Genomic DNA, 19,335 nt, shown 5'->3' with positions numbered 1-19,335 from the left:
AATTTACTGAAATCACACGTAGGCAAGAAAACTTACCTACAATAATGTCCCCCTCAGGGGCGGGGGCACAGAAATGATGAAAACGTCTTGAAGAAATTCTGATGGTTTTAGGTTCTTGCTTTCTGTTTATATAAATGCAAATTGGAAACCAAAGAGGATGAATACTGCTGTGGTTTATGCAGTAAAGTCGTGCAGAATTCCAAAGAAAAGGCCAAGTATGGTCCTACATCAGTAATGGTTGAAGGACTGTGTGTTTCTGTGTTCTGACTTTAAATACAATGTCTTGCCTTACAATGATTCTCCACTTTAACTTGATATTTACTGATCAACTGCTAGTTCCGTAGCTGCGTGAGGTAAGAGGGGCTGCTGTATGTTTCCCTCTAAGTCCGCTGTCTAATGAACCACCCAACCCCCAGCGGAACACACAGGACAAACTCAGGAAAACGTCCTCTTATATTAAGATGTGCACACACTAAACACGGGCAATAACCTTCCACGTCCTTATACGTCACTCACGCTTCGTGAAAAAGTGACAACACATCAACAGCAGGGAGCTGAATGGCTTATAATATTTGTATTATCCAAACATTTTAATTTAGAAATTGTATATAAACCTTCACAGTAGAGTCCCATGACGCAGAATACAGCCTGTTGTCATGCCAACAGATCTTACTAACAGCATCATCGTGTCCCATTAATGTGTCTTGGCGTCTTCCAAATGCAATGGAGTAAAAATAGCTAACATAAAAGATAACGAGAGCTATTAAGACAGCATTCCAGCTTAATGTTAAGACTCTTAAATACATTTTCAAGAAACTTTGGGTCATTTAATTCTATACTTATTAAGGCCCACTGGAATTACTGATTACTTGTCCTCATGTTATTAAACCAAATACTCAAAATGTGAATTTAAAACTAGAAATTTCCAGGTCTGGCTCATCTGTGTTTTCACCTCAATTTAAAAACTTAGAGGAAAATAGAGTCCGACTGGAGAAATTACTAGATTCAGATAATCGCATCCAAACCCAACTGTCCTCATGTGTTCCCTTTTGCAAACAACGGGAGATCCGCCCTCTCCTGCTTCACGTCCACACAGAGAGCTGCACTGCGTGTGGAATCGCGAAGGGGCCCGCGCAGATACATACACATTGTTATCCCACGAAGAGCTTACGACAGTGGCATCTCCTGGTAAAAGTAAACACGATGATAAAGCCTGAAATACAAATGATCCAACATTAATAATTTACAAAACTTAGTGAATCCTTAATGGGGTAAAGCTATCTTACAGGTTCCCCCCAAAATTCATGCTCAAATTCCGTTCACTGTTGGCCTCCCTCACATTCATGAAGTTTCTTTTCATCTGGCTAATTCCAGATGCCTAGTTTCTTCCCAAATGTAGGAAAGTCAAAAGGGTGTCGCGTGCATGAGGACCTAGCCTGACGGTCCTCACTGCCCTGGGCTGAGGGACCCCTACTCACATCAGAGTGAGTCGCGAGGGGTGCAGGTGGGGACTGTCCTCAAGATTCCAAACACCGGCTCTGGGGTTACAAGACTCAGGTGGGGAAGGAAAGCTTCCAAAAGTCTTTAGGGAATTTCAGAATCTTTCAGATGCTTTACATTAACAATAAAATGTATGTTTTCAGAAGAACTGATTTTCTAGTATTAGGTATCCTATCAACTCAGAAATGCATTAAGTTATGTAAGCAGCACACAGACATTTAGTCTGACAGTTCCAAAAAAGGCAAGATTTACTAAGGAGAATTCTACTTTTTAGGTTACAGATAAAACCACGATAACATGAGAAAGAGGCAGCCTGAAAAAATTTCTAGTTTAGAAGGAATCTATCTAAGGCATTCTGAACAGAAATAAGCCCGATTGTTTGGGAAGAAACAAACTCATATATGCGTGTATATATAACAAACTGCTACATGAAATTCCACCGTAACACTGATGTGAAATTAAAATGAACTCACCATATTTGAAAATGATATACTTCTTTGTAGCATCTTGGATTCTTTGGAAAACATCTTCAAGGTGGAATCTAATTTAATAATGACAAAGCAAACATATAAGAAAGATTTCCTGACCCTTACAGATGACCAGCACACGCAGAGGTAACAGGCGAGGTGACCGAGGGTCATGTCCCCGACGAGGACACTACGGTCTGTGGAATTCTACGATCTGCGGCTCCACAACAAGGAGGTCAACTTAAAGCCATGACCGAAGGCAGATTTAAGCCTAATTACTGACAGAAGCTAAAGAGGAAGAAAAGAGCAATTTTAATATTAAAGAAGAAAAGATTTGGGCAATGTTTTCCTTTTCACATAGCCCAATTATGGTGTGATATCCTTGTAGGGCATGACCATTTATGGAAGAGAAGCACTAACTTTCTAAATAATAATAAACTAGAGATTACAATGTCCAAGCTCTTAATTTCCTTGCCTAACAGAAGCTTTTAGAAGTGCATCAAGGTAAACCTCTTAAGCGACAAGACTGCAAATTACAATGTGCTCCAAACATCCCATATTTGCAATATGTAACATTACGGTTCCTAATTTGAAAACATACAGCATGATAGATAAGAGGTCAGATGAGCTTCAAATAATGTCTTCTGTATAGTAAAATCTAATATTTGCACCTAATTTTTGCCAACACCAACACGCAGACGTGCACTGGGGCGTCCTACAGAAAACAGCCAGCCGGTCTGGTGTGTAAAGCTGCTTTTCTCAAAATCAGAGGTTCCCTCTCGTACTAGAGGTAATCACATCAGAGGCTGCTGAGAGCTGGTCCCCCAGGTGAGGGGGTCACCCGTGGGGTCACCCATAAGCCTGGACACACACCACCTCTGAGGAAGAACCGTAACTCTGGGGTGATCGTCAGGGTATACGTAAGTCAGTAATGCAGGTGTAAACAAAAATGCATATAGATCAGCAACGTGAGTTATTAACGGTGAAGAAACAGAAAAAAAAAAAACCAAAAGCTTTTGACTGAAAAGAATCCCCCGTGCCCCCTTATTTGGCAAGTTCACAAAGAAGTGCTAGGCTTAATAAGCCTCAGAGGGTTAAAGCCCTGATGCTCGTAAAACTCACGGTTTACAAGGTCAGACCAGTACAGGGAACGGGGATTTAACAAACCATGACAGACAAATCCAGCCAAGAATGCCGGCTTTGCTAACAGGTCAGGGTCTCGTCTCGGGTGGTAGCACCGGCAGGAACCCTGGCAAAGCGCGACTGCTCGCTCGTGCCACCGCGTCGTCGTCTCGGTGACCCTGGAGCGGCCCCGTGTGTACGCCGCATGTGAGCCAACCTTGGTCCACAGTGGGATCATTTTCTGTGCTTTGTGGAAAACTGTTGCACGCAATCTGAGATCATATTCGAAAGAGAAAGGAAGGGCGCTACGGATGTGAAGCCACGATCCCAGAATCTGAGAGCAGTAACTCTGATTTACCCGGAGGTGTGCGGTTGGACAGCACCTTTCCTTAACTTAATGGACGAAAAGCAGAATTTCCTACAGTAACGACCAAAGCGCCAGTAGCCAGCCACTCACAGCCAGGTACGAACTCTGTCCAAACCAGGCAGCTAAGCTACTCGCTTCTCATCTCCGCTGCCCCCGGCGCGCCTGTCAGCACGCTTCAAACGGGACGGGGACGAGATAAACGACGACTTATGGTGTAGACGGCCAGGAAGGGCAGCGCTGTGGCTGCCAGCAGAGGCTTGACGCTTAGCCCTTTTGTAGGATCAAAACAGTGAAGTTCCAGTGTGTCATCAAGCTAGTTACAAGTCCCATCAACCAGCCACTGCAGGGCTTCTGCGTGACTTTGGTAACGTGTAAGACATTAACAATGTGTGAATTAGATTTCGAGCTAAATCCTCCAGTCCACACCCAGAAGCACACACCCAGTGACGAACGTGAAAAGCTGACAGCACGTGTGCCCTGTGCCGGCGACGCCCCGTGTGTGGCTCGGCCCTCAGGGCGGGAAAGGTCCCAGCACACGCTCTCGCCCGCCCCAAATCCTGGGAAACCTCATCAGCAACAGGGAGGCATTTTTCATTACTGTTTTTGGCTCATCACAGTGCAATGTTACGCAATACACAACAAACTAACTGCTCAAAATTTATTTCACGTGGAGGCAGCACATGAAGGTACAGTCCTGGACCGAGTCAGGAAACTTGGACATTTGTGATTCCAGGTAACCCCCCTTTCAGGTAGGAAAACCTACCTTGTGAGGTTGTAAAGACAGACGACCCACTGCGAGAGACTGCTATTCCAGTGACTGCCCTGTTGGAAAACAAGGTTTCATAAATTACCATCAACCACGTGCTAGGAGACCGGTCTCCTTCAAGGCCTTGATTTAATTCAGCCCAAGTGTCTGTCATCGTTTTCGTCACAGCTCGTTCTGCGGGACCTGTCCCACCTTCCACCAGGCGTTAGCAAGTCATGGCTTGGCAACTCCTAATTCTGTCCTGACAACACCTGCGGCTGGAAAACACCCCGACCCTTAGCTCCCGGCCGCCCTGCACGAAGGCTACCTGCCCACGTCTGCCCCCTGGATAACCAGTAACGCTAGGTGACCGCCACCCAAACCACTGACGCCCCCCGAGCAGTCACTGCACTCGCTTCATCACTTAGCATCTGGCCAATGACGATGTCACCGTCTGGTCCTGAGGCAGGCTGGAACCGGGGACCCTTTGCCACAGTGCCTGCACCCGGACAAACGTCTCCTCCGGCAACAGATACACAGAGAAATTGTGAAACTATAAGGAACTGAAAATAACTGCGTGCGTGCGCAGCTGGGGCAAATTATGGGCAGCAAGATACAAAAAGACCAAAAAACCCAACTGCCACTTCTGAAGAGCTGGGAGCAAAAGCAGGGCACTGCCCGAGCCCCCTGCACACAACACCACCCAAGGGGTGGGCACGCCACCTAAGCCCCGCTCCAGCCGACCCCTGGACACACCCCTGCCCTCACCCCAAAGAGGGGACCAGCTCGCCACTGCCTCGTGGGCCCAACAAGGGCACCTGCTGTTTGTTCTCACTCCCCTCCCCCCACGGCAGCAGGAGCCCCAATAAAGCCCTGCCTGAATCTCCTGTCTGGCCTCTTATCAATTTCTATTGATTAAGGAGGCCAAGGACCCTGACTGGTATCAGTCCCCGCACGTCCTCTTAAAGGTTCACTCATGTCTTCAACTGCCTCGGGTGACAAGGCCCCTTTCTACGTGCCGTTTAGAGAAGGTGACAAAGGAAAGCCGTTGTTATAACAAGTAAGGCGGGACTTTGGGTTGCTTTGCAGGAGGCTGTGCTCTGATTTGGAGCCACCGATCAGACGGGGACCGGCCCGTTCCGTTCCACCCATGACCAAGTGTACGTGATATCAAACGTCAGACAGGACGTCGGTGGCCCTGGAGCAGAACAATGGGCCTCGTCCCTGGCCCTGAGTTTTCTTTTCTGGAACAGGATGGGTCAGCAAGGTCAGTGCTTCCCCAGCCTTCCCACCAAAGTCCATCACTAGCCCTGCAAACAGGGGACCAGGGACACTAATGACCCCTCTAGGGCCAACAGCAAGCCTGATTTTGGGGAAGAAAAGGTTTGTTAGTTTTTTTAATAGATCTTTATTAGAGTATAATTGCTTCACAACACTGTGTTAGTTTCTGTTGCACAACAAAGCAAATCAGCCATATGCATACACATGACCCCGTATCCCCTCCCTCTTGAGCCTCCCTCCCACCCTCCCTATCCCACCCCTCTAGGTCATCACAAAGCACCGAGCTGATCTCCCTGTGCTATGCGGCTGCTTCCCACCAGCCAACTATTTTACATTCGGTAGTGTATATACATTGATGTTACTCTCACTTCACCCCAGCTTCGCCCTCCCACCCCATGTCCTCAAGTCCATTTCCTACGTCTGAGTCTTTATTCCTGCCCTGCAACTAGGTTCATCAGAACCTTTTATTTTTTTTTTAGGTTCCATATATATGTGTTAGCATACGGTATTTGTTTTTCTCTTTCTGACTTACTTCACTCTGTACAACAGACTCTAGGTCCGTCCACCTCACTACAAATAATGTCATTTCTTTTTATGGCTGAGTAATATGTGCCACATCTTCTTTATCCATTCATCTGTCGATGGACACTTAGGTTGCTTCCATGTCCCGGCTACTGTAAAGAGTGCTGCAGTGAACTTTGCAATGTTCTCTCTGTGTGTATAACACACACATCTGTTACCATGTTTTGAAAAAGATACATTTTCCCTGACAATATCAGTAAATGCAACACGTGGGTAAGACATATCCTGTTCCTCCCCGAAGGTTCCCACCATCAAGGACTGGAGGGGCCGTGTACTTCTCTGAGAGGCACACAGCTGCCTGCTGTCTGCAGACCCCATCCCATGCTCTAGAATGACCGACAGCAGAAATGACACACACCCATTTTGTGCCATGCTTTCCCATGCCACACTGACCCCTGGTGGCTGTTCACTACTATGGACAGTTTAGGGGGATTAAAACCAATCAAGACCCCCAGGCCAAGACCCCGGCATGTGCGAAGCCGCGGCCGAGACGTTCTTACTCTTTGTGGATTTTGTGCTGCTCGTGGAGCTGCAGTCGCGTGATGTTACTCCAGGCCAGCGTTCTGCTTTCTTCGGTCAGGTCTTCAAAAGACTCCTCACCTGGAGAGACTACGTTAAATGGCAGCTCCGTCAGCTAAATTTCTGACCAGTGTCGGCGACGACAAGCGTCAGAGGCACAAGATTTTCTATTAAAATCAAATAACCAAGAAAGCAAAACGTCCACTGAAACAGAACTGCTTCAAAAGGTCCATGTTAGTCAAGGGAGAAGAATGAGGTGCATCATCGAAATAAAACAGCAATCATTTGGAGAAAGATTAAAAAGTATCTTTGAATACTGCGGGTCTTTGTATACTTCTATCAATGTTTGCAGAGTTTTCACTCCGCCCCTAAATTGGGAACTTCAGGAACTATGACCCTGAGTAACCATTTCCTTGTCAGCAGTCTTTGTATAAACCTGACAGTTCCCTAAGAACACTGCCGTTTGCTTTTGGTTTCCAGACAGAGGAAGAAGAGATGAAACCAATTACTACCGCGCTCCTGAACAGGACTAGCTAAGCAGTCCCTTCACTTCTGTTTTAAGAAAGGCTGGAACAATTTCCCTTTTAAGATAATCCTCGTGGGTGGGCCTGGTGACTAAGCAGAGCACGGGTTTAAGGGCATCACGAGATAATCTCCAGTCTTCATGACTTAACCCCAGAGACGCGCTGCCGGCCAGCCCTGGGTCGCGTGACCGCGAGAGGCCCAGCTGTGTGGCCCAAGAAGCCTGGACACTCCTGGGACAGAGCGCAGAGCGGGAGAAAATGAGAAATCCAGCGACTTTGCTCCCGAGGTTCCATACAGTGTCAGACTCCTGGGAGCCTGGGGGTCTGAGGCTGTCTTATGTAAAATGTAAAACGTGGAAAACTGGATGAAGGGGACCACCTTCTCCTCCCTTTCCAAAATACCAGATGTGACACAGAGTCAAGTTCATTTTAGCACCTGGCATAGACACTCTGTAAATGTCTGTCAAATGACTGAATAAAGAAACAGAAATGAAGAAAACAGAGCACCCCGAATTCAAGATCTGCTTGTCGGGGTAGAAGAGGAGAGTCAGGACGCTGGAAGTCGTTCCTGGGAAAGAGCAGGAATGAGCAGGGCAACGGGGACTGCTACAGCAGTCACGGCCAGGGCGGATCATCAAGAACACAAGAATGGCTAAGAATCAAACACCAGCTGGGCAAACCTCAGAAAAGAAAGAACATAACAGCAACAATGAAAAATACTGCCAAGTCTCTTTAAATTACCAGAAAGTAAAAGTGATTTGATTTCCTTTAAGGTCAAAAGTTAAAACAAACAAAACAACAGCATAACAACAAAACAACAAATAACAGAAAAGATTTGGTTGTTTGCAGGAGAAATGCAGTGAGACAGTAAAACAGAATCATCTCTAAGCTGCCCAGGGTTCATGATTGGTCTTCTCTCCAGAATCCTCAGAAACGTCTTGGTCAGAAAAGAGAAACAGAAGGTGCTCACATTGTTTATTCTCTTTTCAAAATTTACCTGGAGTATCTGCCGTGGAAGCATTATAACTGGAGGGCTGGGACAAGCTTTTAAACTTTGGGGTGATCCTTCGAGGATGCGGTGTCACAAAGAGCTGCTTTGGTGTCTGCCCAAACTCCAAGATCTGGGTGAGCATGGCTACCTTCTCATCAGGGTCCTCAATGCTTTAGGACAGAACACAAACCATGTGGTGACCTCTAGGTGCAAGCTCCTTGACCTGTATCACTTGAAATTTGTGCATTCAACAGGAGAGAGATTAACCCTCAAACAGTAATAGAGGCTACATGCCGGGACTGTCTAGACCGTATCACACATCTTTAATTTCTGAGGCTCGGTAATTTACACAGTGGTGAAAGCAAGCCGTAATTCACTGTAACATTTCCATACCTTAATATCATCAAATAACTGCACGAATCATTTACACAAAGAGGTCATTTGTACTCAAGTCGAAACTCCTTACTGACATATAAATACCTGTTCAAGTCGACACCTCCTTCATAGGTCAGGGGATGAAACACTGAAAAAAAAAAAAAGAAATGCAAAACACTATTGAAACATGTACTGTTCTGTTTTAATATACACTCTGTTTATTTTAACAACTTTAAACTATTATTCAAAGAAACTGATTTTCACTTTGCGAAACAGCCTGATAATGTCCAGCTTGGGTAAATATCAAGCTGAACTATTATCTTTTCTGAGCAGCGATCCAACTGGCCGTGGGATGGTCTGCTACCTCAGTGTGCTTCTCGGTCAGCACGCCTCTCCCCAGGAGAGCGCAAAGCACCCTGTGTGGCATGTGAGGGGTCAGGTCCACACCCATCCCCATCGCCAACGCTGAGAAGCCCGGCGGAGGAAGAACCGGCCCCGAAGAGGAGAGGGCGACTGCGGGCTTCCCTCCGCTCAGTCCCAAAGACACTCTGGGGCCTTCGTGGGAAGCAAGGCCACCGTCCCATCCTACTCTGATGGAGCTTCAGTAAAAGTGATGGAATGGGATGGAGAGCACATGCTGAAATTAGAAGACTCTAGCACAAGACCTCTTGGGACCATGGCGAAGCGGGTATTTTTAGACAAAAGCACTTTCTCTCCCGCCTTTTATTCAGTATCTAGTCTGGGGTCGCTGAGCCAGGAGGCACCGTCCGCTGAGACAAGATGCTTCTGCTAAGGAAATAAGCTGCTCTGAGCTCAGTTTGGGGGTTGCTTTTGTTTCCATCCAACGCTAAACGGAGTTTCAGTGACTGTTACACACCATTGTGGGCTCCAACAGCATCCCTCCCCTTCTGCTTGTAGCCAAACACGAGATCGATCCACTCGTGAAGGTGCTCTGACACGTAATCGCTTTCCAGTGCGTCTCTGCTCTTCTGGAGAAAGTCCTCGGGACCTAGTAGGTTAGACTCGATCAAAACACCCCATTCCTTTCATCTATCCATATGCAGACAGAGCTTCTGGGACAGGCACGAGGGACATATTTCTTAATGAGTCTCCCCCCAATCATATAAAATATAAATTTTGGGGGTTGGGCGGAGAGGCAAAAACCATTTTTACAACACTTAGCTCTCTCGAATGCATAATAATGGTTTTACATCACAGACTCATAGAATACTTACAATTTGGAATAAGACTTTACCATCTCATTTAGGTAGAGGATTATACTGTTATTTGAAAAATCTAAGCAACTAAATAATAATACTGAAATTGCACGACTAAGTAGAGAATTTCTATAATTCAATACTTCCAAGGTGGTACTCACTCCGTGCCCAAGGGGGGAGTTCTACGTCATCAACCATCTGCCCTCCTTGTCTCTTTCCCAAATCCAGCTTCAGACTATTGACTAAAAAGCTGACATCATCACCATAGAATTCCGGAATCAGCTGAAAGTTTCAGGGGAAGAAAAAAAAAGAACAGTAACAAACATTTTTTAAAGCAGTTACAAACCACAAGCCCAGTGAATCATTGGCTTGGTAACTGCTTACCTCTTTAAAATCAGTTGCACCATCCAAACAGTTTTTCCAAGTTTCTGCAATACTAAATATGAAAAAAAAAAATTCAACTGATTTTAAATCTAGGGAATGGAAACAGCAACAGCAGCACTTTCTAGGCGCCTGGGTGCTATTCTACACTTTACCTAAATGACATCATCTCGCTCATTCATCCATAATCCCCAATATTCACATGAGCTACCCCATCAGAGGAGCTCATGTGGATACTGGGGATTCACAGAAGAGAAAACTCTGGGCCCACATAGGGAGTGAGCAAGGAGTCGGGATATGGACCTGGGGGGGTGTCCCCAAGTCCAGGCCAGGGACCTCCCCCATACATGGCCTCATCGAAGGGCCACTCGGGGCAGGTGCTTAAACATGAAAAATCAGCAGTTATTTTAAGGGCTCATTTCAAAAAGGGATTATAAACAGACATGTGCAGAGCTTAGAAAAAGACTGGAAAGACACAGACCAAAAGATGAACAATGAGTGTTATCTCAGTGTGGTCAGGTGCCACCTGAAATTTATTTTCTTCTTCATATTCTGATTTTTGGGGCTAAGAAAAGATTACCTTTATAATAAAAATAATTATTTAGACACTGACAGGGATTGTATTCAATTCATAGCAAGATGATTTAGAATAATGAAATGTTGGAAACAGCCTAGGTGTCCAACCATAGAGAAACAGTTAAAATAGTTAAATTATGGCATATGTTAGGATGTGATACATTAATTTAAAAAAAAATCACCGTTTTGAAGAACATCCAATAATACGGGGAAAACTTCAAGATCTAACAAAAGGCTATAAAATACAAAAGGCAGGACAACAATACTGTATTTAAAATATGTTCTCCATCACTAATCATTAGAGAAATGCAAATCAAAACTACAAAGAGGTATCACCTCACACCAGTCAGAATGGCCATCATCAAAAAATCTATAGACAATAAATGCTGGAGAGGGTGTGGAGAAAAGGGAACCCTCTTGCACTGTTGGTGGGAATGTAAATTGATACAGCCACTATGGAGAACAGTATGGAGGTTCCTTAAAAAACTACAAATAGAACTCCCATATGACCCAGCAATCCCACTACTGGGCATATACCCTGAGAAAACCATAATTCAAAAAGAGTCATGTACCAAAATGTTCACTGCAGCTCTATTTACAAGGACATGGAAGCAACCAAAGTGTCCATCATTGGATGAATGGATAAAGAAGATGTGGCACATATATACAATGGAATATTACTCAGCCATAAAAGGGAACAAAACTGAGTTATTTGTAGTGAGGTAGATGGACCTAGAGTCTGTCATACAGAGTGAAGTAAGTCAGAAAGAGAAAAACAAATACCGTATGCTAACACATATATATGGAATCTAAAAAAAAAGAAATGGTTATGAAGAACCTAGGGGCAGGACAGGAATAAAGACGCAGATGTAGAGAATGGACTTGAGGACACGGGGAGGGAGAAGGGTAAGCTGGGACGAAGTGAGAGAGTGGCATGGACATATATACACTACCAAATGTAAAATAGATAGCTAGTGGGAAGCAGCCGCATAGCACAGGGAGATCAGCTCGGTGCTGTGTGACCACCTAGAGGGGTGGGATAGGGAGGGTGGGAGGGAGATGCAAGAGGGAGGGGATATGGTGATATATGTATACGTATAGCTGATACACTTTGTTATACAGCAGAAACTAACACACCATTGTAAAGCAATTATACTCCAATAAAGATGTTAAAAATATATATATAATACTTACACAATTGAACAAATATCAAAAAGAAAAAAGATGTTAAAAAATAAAATATGTTCTCACATTTACACACACACACGACTACACAAAGCCCGAGAGGAATACATACAACAATTACTGTAGTGGTGTTTTTCATTTCCTTCCATTTTTGTTTAAATCTGGTTTTTTGAAAAGAACGTATTGCATATGCATAACGAGAAAGTTTAAAAAGTGCTAAGTGAGGCATTTATGCCGAACCTGTTGAACATTCTGTCTGCGTTGTCGAATCTTCCGTTCTGCAGACACAGCATATACTCTGGTGCTAGAGGGGAAAAAAGTCAGAGTTAAGCAAGATCACAAAACCACTGAAGAGTCCACGTGAAATAACATGTCCCTGGGAGAGACGGCGAGGAGTCTTACCAATCCTGACCAGATAAAACAGCACGTAGCCCGGGGAGGAGTAGTGGCTGCCGTACATGAACTTGGGCTCCGGCATCTCCTGGTAGCGTGTCTACAACACAGGGAGAAAAAGTCCTGCTGAGCACTGGCTGTGAAGACAATAACCAACTCCAGTAGTAAAAGCCTAAGGAAATCGTGGCCTGGACACATTCTAGCCCCTAATTTCTCTCCTAAAGAGGAAAAGGAGAAGATAAAAAAGAGGGGGGGGCTTCCCTGGTGGCGCAGTGGTTGAGAGTCCGCCTGCCGATGCAGGGGACACGGGTTCGTGCCCCGGTCCGGGAAGATCCCACATGCTGCGGAGCGGCTGGGCCCGTGAGCCATGGCCGCTGAGCCTGCGCGTCCGGAGCCTGTGCTCCACAACGGGAGAGGCCACAACGGTGAGAGGCCCGCGTACCGCAAATAAATAAATAAAAATTAAAAAAAAAAAAAGGGGGGAAAATCTGAGTAAACACAGCATTCTTGCAACAAGTATCTTGGTGTTCTTGGCCTCATGGTAACAATGTCTGCCGGAGCAGGACTGAAAAGAAGAAATTTTATGCATCACTTGTGCAGTTCACCAGAGAACACCTTCGTGAAAATAAATGGGTAAACCTGTGATCGGCTCAGCTTCCTACCTCCTGAATTGTAAGCAGAAATGCAGATGGTGAGCCGCTAAATTCACAGGGGAAGGAAGGCAGCGGGCAGAGGGAGAGAGAATACGCTCAGAAACTTCCGTCTCTCCAGATATACTTCCCCTAAGTCTTGAAGAAACGAGTTTCAGGTACTATAAAAACACAGGGGAAGGGGGTTCAATCCCTGGTCAGGGAACTAAGATCCCACGTGCTGTGTGGTGTGGCCACAGAGTAAATCTAAAAAAACCAACAAAAACAATCAAACAAAACATATGCCAAGGCTCCCGGGTTGCTTAGACACCAGGAATCCCTGAGTCCACATACCAGCAGCCTCTCCAGACGTTCCTTGTTGAGGGCCCCTACTGGCTTACTGAGATCCCGGAAGGTTCCTGGATTTGACAGATCTATAAAAGAAATCAATTTTTAAAAATTACTTACAACAAATAAAGCAAACAAGCTTACCCTTAATAACATTATCTCCCTGAATGAATTCACATGCACACGTTTATTTCCAAATAATAAATAGCTTTTTAAAAATTGAGACAGATCCATTAGAATTAATATCTGATGACTATTAATATAGCTGTAAAGGTTAGAATTTGAAGACCTACTGACAAAAAAAACTATATTCCAAGTAAAACAACAACGAAAAATAAATTTCAAAAGCCATTATTCTACCAAAATTTACTTTTTAAGTTTGAATTATAGTGAATATTATTATTCTGTGATAACAGCATAATTTGAGAACTGGGGACCTGAATATTATCAGATAAATAAATTATATTCCTAGAAAAATCTGTTACCTCTTTCAACTACAAGGGTGCAATCAGTGAACTGTCAAAAGTAATTCAGTGTTCATAATATCTAATTTTAAGACATTACAAAATAAAATTACAGTTCAATCACATTTTTGGTAAAATAATTTGAGAGAGAGAAAGAAGTATATATACCACAAAGTTAAAATGGTTCTCTCTCGGTACTGTAATTACTGATGAGACTTATTTCCTTCTCTGAGTGTTTCAGTACTTTCTAAGTGTTCTTTAATGAACAGCTATTACACGTTTGGTAATCACATGTTTTCATGTGAATTGAAAAATAATATGGTAACCTGAGGCGCAATTTTCAAAGTGAAAACTTAAGTATTTGAAAACATAGTACTTATTGGTAGCAGTGGTAACACTGGCTGAAGAGCCCATGCGTGTCTTCTGGGTGTGGCTTTCAAGAAGTATGTGAGTACTTTTAGAATTAAAAAAAATTCAGACACAGTAGAGAAAACATATAGAACACACGTAATTCCCATGACACCCATCCAGTATCGTGGCATGGAGACTGGCCATCGTCAGTAATAAAATCAAACGGGTTCTACTCTGTTCACGAATCACAACGTGGTTCTAAGAGGGAATGTGTTCTTTGCTCTAAAAGCCCGGCTCTGTGGCACGCACCCAGCTCGGAGCTGCTGTAGTCGCCGACGACCCAGGGGAACACGGGGTACTGGGAGAGGTCGTTGCAGCTGCGGTCGGCCAGCGTGTTGAGGTGCAGCAGGTACTGGTAGTTGGACAGAAGCCCGCGCTGCCACTGCAGTGTGTAGCCCTCGGCCGTGCGCTCCGCCACGTGGTGCTCTGGGGGGACAGGTGAGGGCAGGCCCGGGTCACACTGAGCTCCACGTGTGCGGGCAGCGGTCACTCAGCATGTGAAGGCGCTACAGAGGCTTTTCAGTGTAGACCCTTCAACCCATTTTTGAAAAGTACATTTTAAAACAAGAAAAGTAGGCTACAGTTTGCTTTTACCGAAGAGTTGTTTGTCAAGTATGAACAAGCATCTCCAAGATCCAGGAGGGAAATTATTAAATGTATGATATAAAACATATCTACTAAATATATGATATAAAACATATCACATCTATGAAATATATGATAGAAAACAAATATGAAAGTATGGAGCAAATACATAAATATGACATGGTAATATATGTAACATTTGCAATATTTATATATAGTCTACAATATGTGCTAATAAAGAATCCTTCCAAACGTGCTTGAGTTTTAATGCCTTTAAGAAGCCATGACCATCTGTAAAAGCTCATTTCCTCCATTTCTTATGAAAGTAAAACGAAACAATCTTTTAGTTTTCTTTCAGATCTGGAAGCGGGGTACACTACGGCTAATTTGTCACTGACTACGTATTATTTATGCAAGTGAGGAATCAGGAAAAGCATAGAAACTGCTGAAGGAGTAAACAAGTATCTGTCAGAATTCTCAAACTAGAAGGACCAGAAAGAGCCCCCAGAAATAACCTCAGGAAAGATGGAACCACAGATGGTGTGGCACCAGTGATAACTTACCCGTAAAATGAGTCAACTGTTCTATCTTGTTTAGAAAATTCTGCTTTCAGCTTTGTACTGGCTGCATCAAACTTATCTAACTCATTTGCTGATTCAATATTTATTCTTATATACTTTGCCAAGTTTCTCCTCTAATCAGCTACCAGGAAAGGGCTTAAAAACTCAAAACACTTATCCTCTGATTTCCCACTCTCAGAACGTCTCAGAGAAAGTCTGAACAATCTCAGGAATGAACTCAGAGAGAACAGACGCTTCACAGAAGCAGACCTTTTAGGCCATGGCAAGTTTTTTGACTTGAGATTTTAGGACTCACCATGAAAGTTGAGTTTTTTGTTGTCATCTTGTTATAGTTAGAAAAATTAAATGCAAAAAAATTAAATCAGGAGGCAGGAGATAACAGTAAACTTACACCAAAGCTAAACTTAAGCACTAAGTTAAACTGAACAGCTTAGTGTGAGAAGAAAAAAAAAATGAACTCAAACCTACTGTAAAATATGTTCTTTATCGAAAATAAACTATTCCTCCTTGAGAGAAAACTTCTTTTCTAAGGGAGTAAGTCACTGCGCATCTCATAAATGATTTCACTGCACACAAGAACAGCAAACTAAGATGGTATTAATAAAATCCCAACACTGATTCTTTAAAATTCCATTCTAGTCATCTGGCAATTTTGAAAACAAGAATAATTTAATTCAACCATACAACTTACTATGTTTATGCTTGAAAAGAAAAATACAGGTGTTCTCTCTGATAAAAGTGGGAAAATTCACATTTCCCATGGAAGATTGAGGAAATATTAGTTGTAAGCAAACTGAGTCCCACGGTTCCATACTGAGCATAGAAGGTTCCTGTGTCCCTTTTGTACCGTTTTCCGGCTTTGAGATTAAGACCACAATTAATGATCACAGACACATGACTGGGTAACTCACTGTCTCACATGAAGAAACTGAGTCCTGGTTTTCATAAACTAACATAAGACAGGACTGGACATAAAAATAATTAGGTGGATTCTTATAAAATCCATTCAACTTGGGGGTTGTTAAGATACAAAAAAACATTTAAATATATTTACCAAAAGTTTTTAAAACACAGGATTGAACTATTACCAAATTTCATTTATATTTCCCTTAATTTTCAGTATGCCATTCTGCTAACTATAGTTACTGAGGAGAAGAAGTAAGTAGAACCACAGAGAGGTGATTCCAGATACAGAATTGCTCTCCTCTCACTTCCCATCCCAGTTACTCGGGAGTTGAACCACCTTCACATGAACAGATACAATGAAGAGTGAGCACCAAACCTAGGTATGTAGCAATGTAAAAGTAGAGGTCATCTCGGTCTTGACGTTCATAGAACTTCAGGTAGACGTCGGAACACAGATCATCTTCTGTGCAAAACACTTCCAAGCCCTACAAGTCCAGAAAGAGAAGAATTAAACAAACGGTATCTCAATGTGAGTGACGCAAGTACAAAAGCCTTTCAACTAAACACTTGCTTTTTTTTTTTTTTTTTTTTTTTTGGGTTTGCGGGCCTCTCACTGTTGCGGCCTCTCCCGTTGCGGAGCACAGGCTCCGGACGCGCAGGCTCAGCGGCCATGGCTCACGGGCCCAGCCGCTCCGTGGCATGTGGGATCTTCCCAGACCGGCGCACGAACCCATGTCCCCTGCATCGGCAGGCGGACTCTCAACCACTGCGCCACCAGGGAAGCCCCTGCATTTTTTATTTGTAGGTCTTGTATGCATATTCCCCAGCAATAAATTTGATTTATAAGGACAAGACATGTGTCTCAGCTAAACTTTACAAAATCCCTTTTGACCTTGAGGATCTTTATGATGACAGCATCTGTGAGTTTATGATGTTGAAATTCAAAATTGACTAATCCATGTCTCCACCTATCTTCTTCAGAGACAAAGGTTTAGCTTTCTTTTACAAATTAAGTCATAATTATGTCAACTTAAACTGATAATCGAATAACTCATTTAATTAGTAGGATGCAATTATTTTAAGAAAACTATGAGCTGCGTGAATGTTGTGAGGGTGAAGCCGAGACGGGACAGGAATAGACAGAGAAAGGATGAAAGCGCAGCGCTGTCCTAGGTTCAGATACAGGCTTCCAGCGCTACTAGTGAGGGAACCGAGGGAGTGAACTCCTGGAGTCTCGATTCCTTTGTAAAGTAGGGTATCATCTACCTCACAGGGATGGCGCTGATAAACGAATACTGTACATAGATTGCCCAGTAGGCAGAAGGTACTTAATCAATGCCAATTTCTTCTTTTTCTGACTGCATCTCTATACCCAAAGGAGGAGGAGATTTTTCATAGAATCTGTTTCCCTAATCCTCTGTTGGCACTGGAAATGGAGAATTGCCTTTTAAGTAAAATAGGCAGGAAAACGGTTAAATTTCATAAATACAAAACACCAAGATGAGATGCTTAAATAACCACAATGCTCCTGTAATGCCACCAACTTACTGGTTAGTCTCTGAAGGAGAACAAATATATTTATATCGATGTCAAGCTAAAACCCCTTGGAGTCACACCTTCCGTGGCGACTGGTTTCTACAATAAGCGTGTGAGACTCACAGAAGTGTGGACGTGGGTTTATTCAGGAAAATGGCGGGGAGGGCCGCCTAGGTGACTGAAATGGTTATTTTATCCATTTCTCCCTCTCAGCAAGCCTGAAGGCTGAATTAATACAAGTTAACCGTGAGGATACTACAGTTCCACTGAGAGCTGCTGTCACAGCTTCCAAACTTTGCTTGGACACCTCGCTGCTGTAACTGGACCGGTTCTGCGTCCATTATCCCCACATCCCCACACAAGCCCAGGAGGACCCTGAGAACTCGGCAGGGAGAAACTCAAGGGCACTTGAGCCCCCCTGCTCTTGGAGCCAAAGCCTTTTTCCCAACAGCCCTCCCCCCACAGAAAGAGTCGCTCCTTGATAGACTTCCAGCGCAGCCAAAAGAAGGGGCTGCGGGCCTCACGGCCCCTCTGCTTGCAACACAAACACCCGCGTCTTTCAGACGAGCCCGAGGTGGGTGCAGGCCAGTAAACCACTGGCCAAACTGAAGACAGTCATCCTCTAGAGGGGATGTTCCTCTCGAACTCACCAGAGGCATGAGACCATGTCTCCTCTTGTAAATGCGGCGGACGTCGTGGAGTGTTATCTGGACCATGGGTTTCTTTAAAAGTAGAAAGACAATCTCAAATGTCAAGATTCTGACACAATTAGAAGCTGCCCTTCAGCTGCCCCACCTTAACTTCCTGACGGGTCACACCTGAACACCTGGAAAGTGAGCTCTGAGAACAGGGCGTGCCTCACTTTACACGCCGGTCTGCCCTTTTCACTAGCTTTGTGAACGTAGACCAGTGCCCCTACCCACCCCCCACCCCCGCCGGTACCCCCCAGGATGATAATGCAGACATCTAGCTTTCAGGTTTCTGCAGGGTTGCTGAGTGGTAAGAAATATTAGAGGATTAGTGTAGACCTCCTCTCAGGAATTCTCCTATTTTTATAGACCTACGGTTTGCTCAGAACTGACATACAGCTTTTTTTTTTTTTAGGATCCTGTCTTTTAGCTCCTTAAACTACAGTGTAATAAGGCTCATAAACAGATATAGTATAAAGCAGGGCCTCTAAACTTTATAAGGAGGAAAATTGTCTCGCTTCTCTGGAGCCTTAAAATGCTAGTGAGAGAGGAACAAGGTCGCAAAAGGTACTGAGATTGGCTAAAAGGCGACAGGTCCACCCTCCTCCCTCCAAGTAAGAGGGAGGGAGAGCCTGCAGACGCAGGGTGTGTAGCCGTGGAAGCTGCCTGAAGACTGGCCACGGCCCCCAGCCCAGACCTGGGACCCTGAAGCTGTGGCTTATACTCAGATATTGTTGCTCAAGTATTGACCGAGGCCACAGCAACAGCGTTGGTCCAGCCAATTGATGACGCCACAAAGAATGCCGTCAGCAACGTGTACTGTGTCCACTGGAGGGCCCGGCGAGTGTGCCCTACCACCTGGTGGACAGAATTGTTATAGCATCACCTTTCACTTTGGAAAGTGTTCACGTTTCAGTGACGTGTAATGACCGACCAGCCTGGAGAATTTCTTCCATGGCAG

The 19,335-nt window shown here is 44.3% G+C and overlaps 1 protein-coding gene across 3 annotated transcripts in view; it reads right to left on the bottom strand.

Moving 5' to 3' along the window:
• Positions 1-19,335, bottom strand: part of NSMAF (neutral sphingomyelinase activation associated factor) — a 63,855-nt gene that overhangs the window by 3,778 nt on the left and 40,742 nt on the right. For all 3 annotated transcript variants that reach the window (XR_003793477.1, XM_029222469.1, XM_029222470.1), the window contains exons 11-26: positions 18,336-18,407; positions 16,526-16,634; positions 14,327-14,503; positions 13,209-13,288; positions 12,235-12,325; positions 12,073-12,136; positions 10,075-10,126; positions 9,852-9,972; positions 9,351-9,482; positions 8,579-8,621; positions 8,105-8,268; positions 6,565-6,673; positions 4,220-4,278; positions 1,974-2,041; positions 1,146-1,213; positions 615-738 (exon numbers count right to left, since the gene is read on the bottom strand). Coding sequence is in view for 2 of the 3 variants with exons in the window: in XM_029222469.1 (XP_029078302.1) it covers positions 615-738; positions 1,146-1,213; positions 1,974-2,041; positions 4,220-4,278; positions 6,565-6,673; positions 8,105-8,268; positions 8,579-8,621; positions 9,351-9,482; positions 9,852-9,972; positions 10,075-10,126; positions 12,073-12,136; positions 12,235-12,325; positions 13,209-13,288; positions 14,327-14,503; positions 16,526-16,634; positions 18,336-18,407 (1,533 nt within the window). In the remaining variant the exon portion in view is untranslated. The remainder of the gene's footprint in view (positions 1-614; positions 739-1,145; positions 1,214-1,973; positions 2,042-4,219; positions 4,279-6,564; positions 6,674-8,104; positions 8,269-8,578; positions 8,622-9,350; positions 9,483-9,851; positions 9,973-10,074; positions 10,127-12,072; positions 12,137-12,234; positions 12,326-13,208; positions 13,289-14,326; positions 14,504-16,525; positions 16,635-18,335; positions 18,408-19,335) is intronic.

This window comes from Monodon monoceros, unplaced genomic scaffold (genome assembly GCF_005190385.1).
Source record: "Monodon monoceros isolate NGI ecotype Baffin Bay Population unplaced genomic scaffold, NGI_Narwhal_1 Super_Scaffold_14, whole genome shotgun sequence".
Lineage (NCBI taxonomy): Eukaryota > Metazoa > Chordata > Mammalia > Artiodactyla > Monodontidae > Monodon > Monodon monoceros.
Note: the sequence above shows the minus strand (reverse complement) of the source record. Positions and strands in the feature narration are given on the sequence as shown.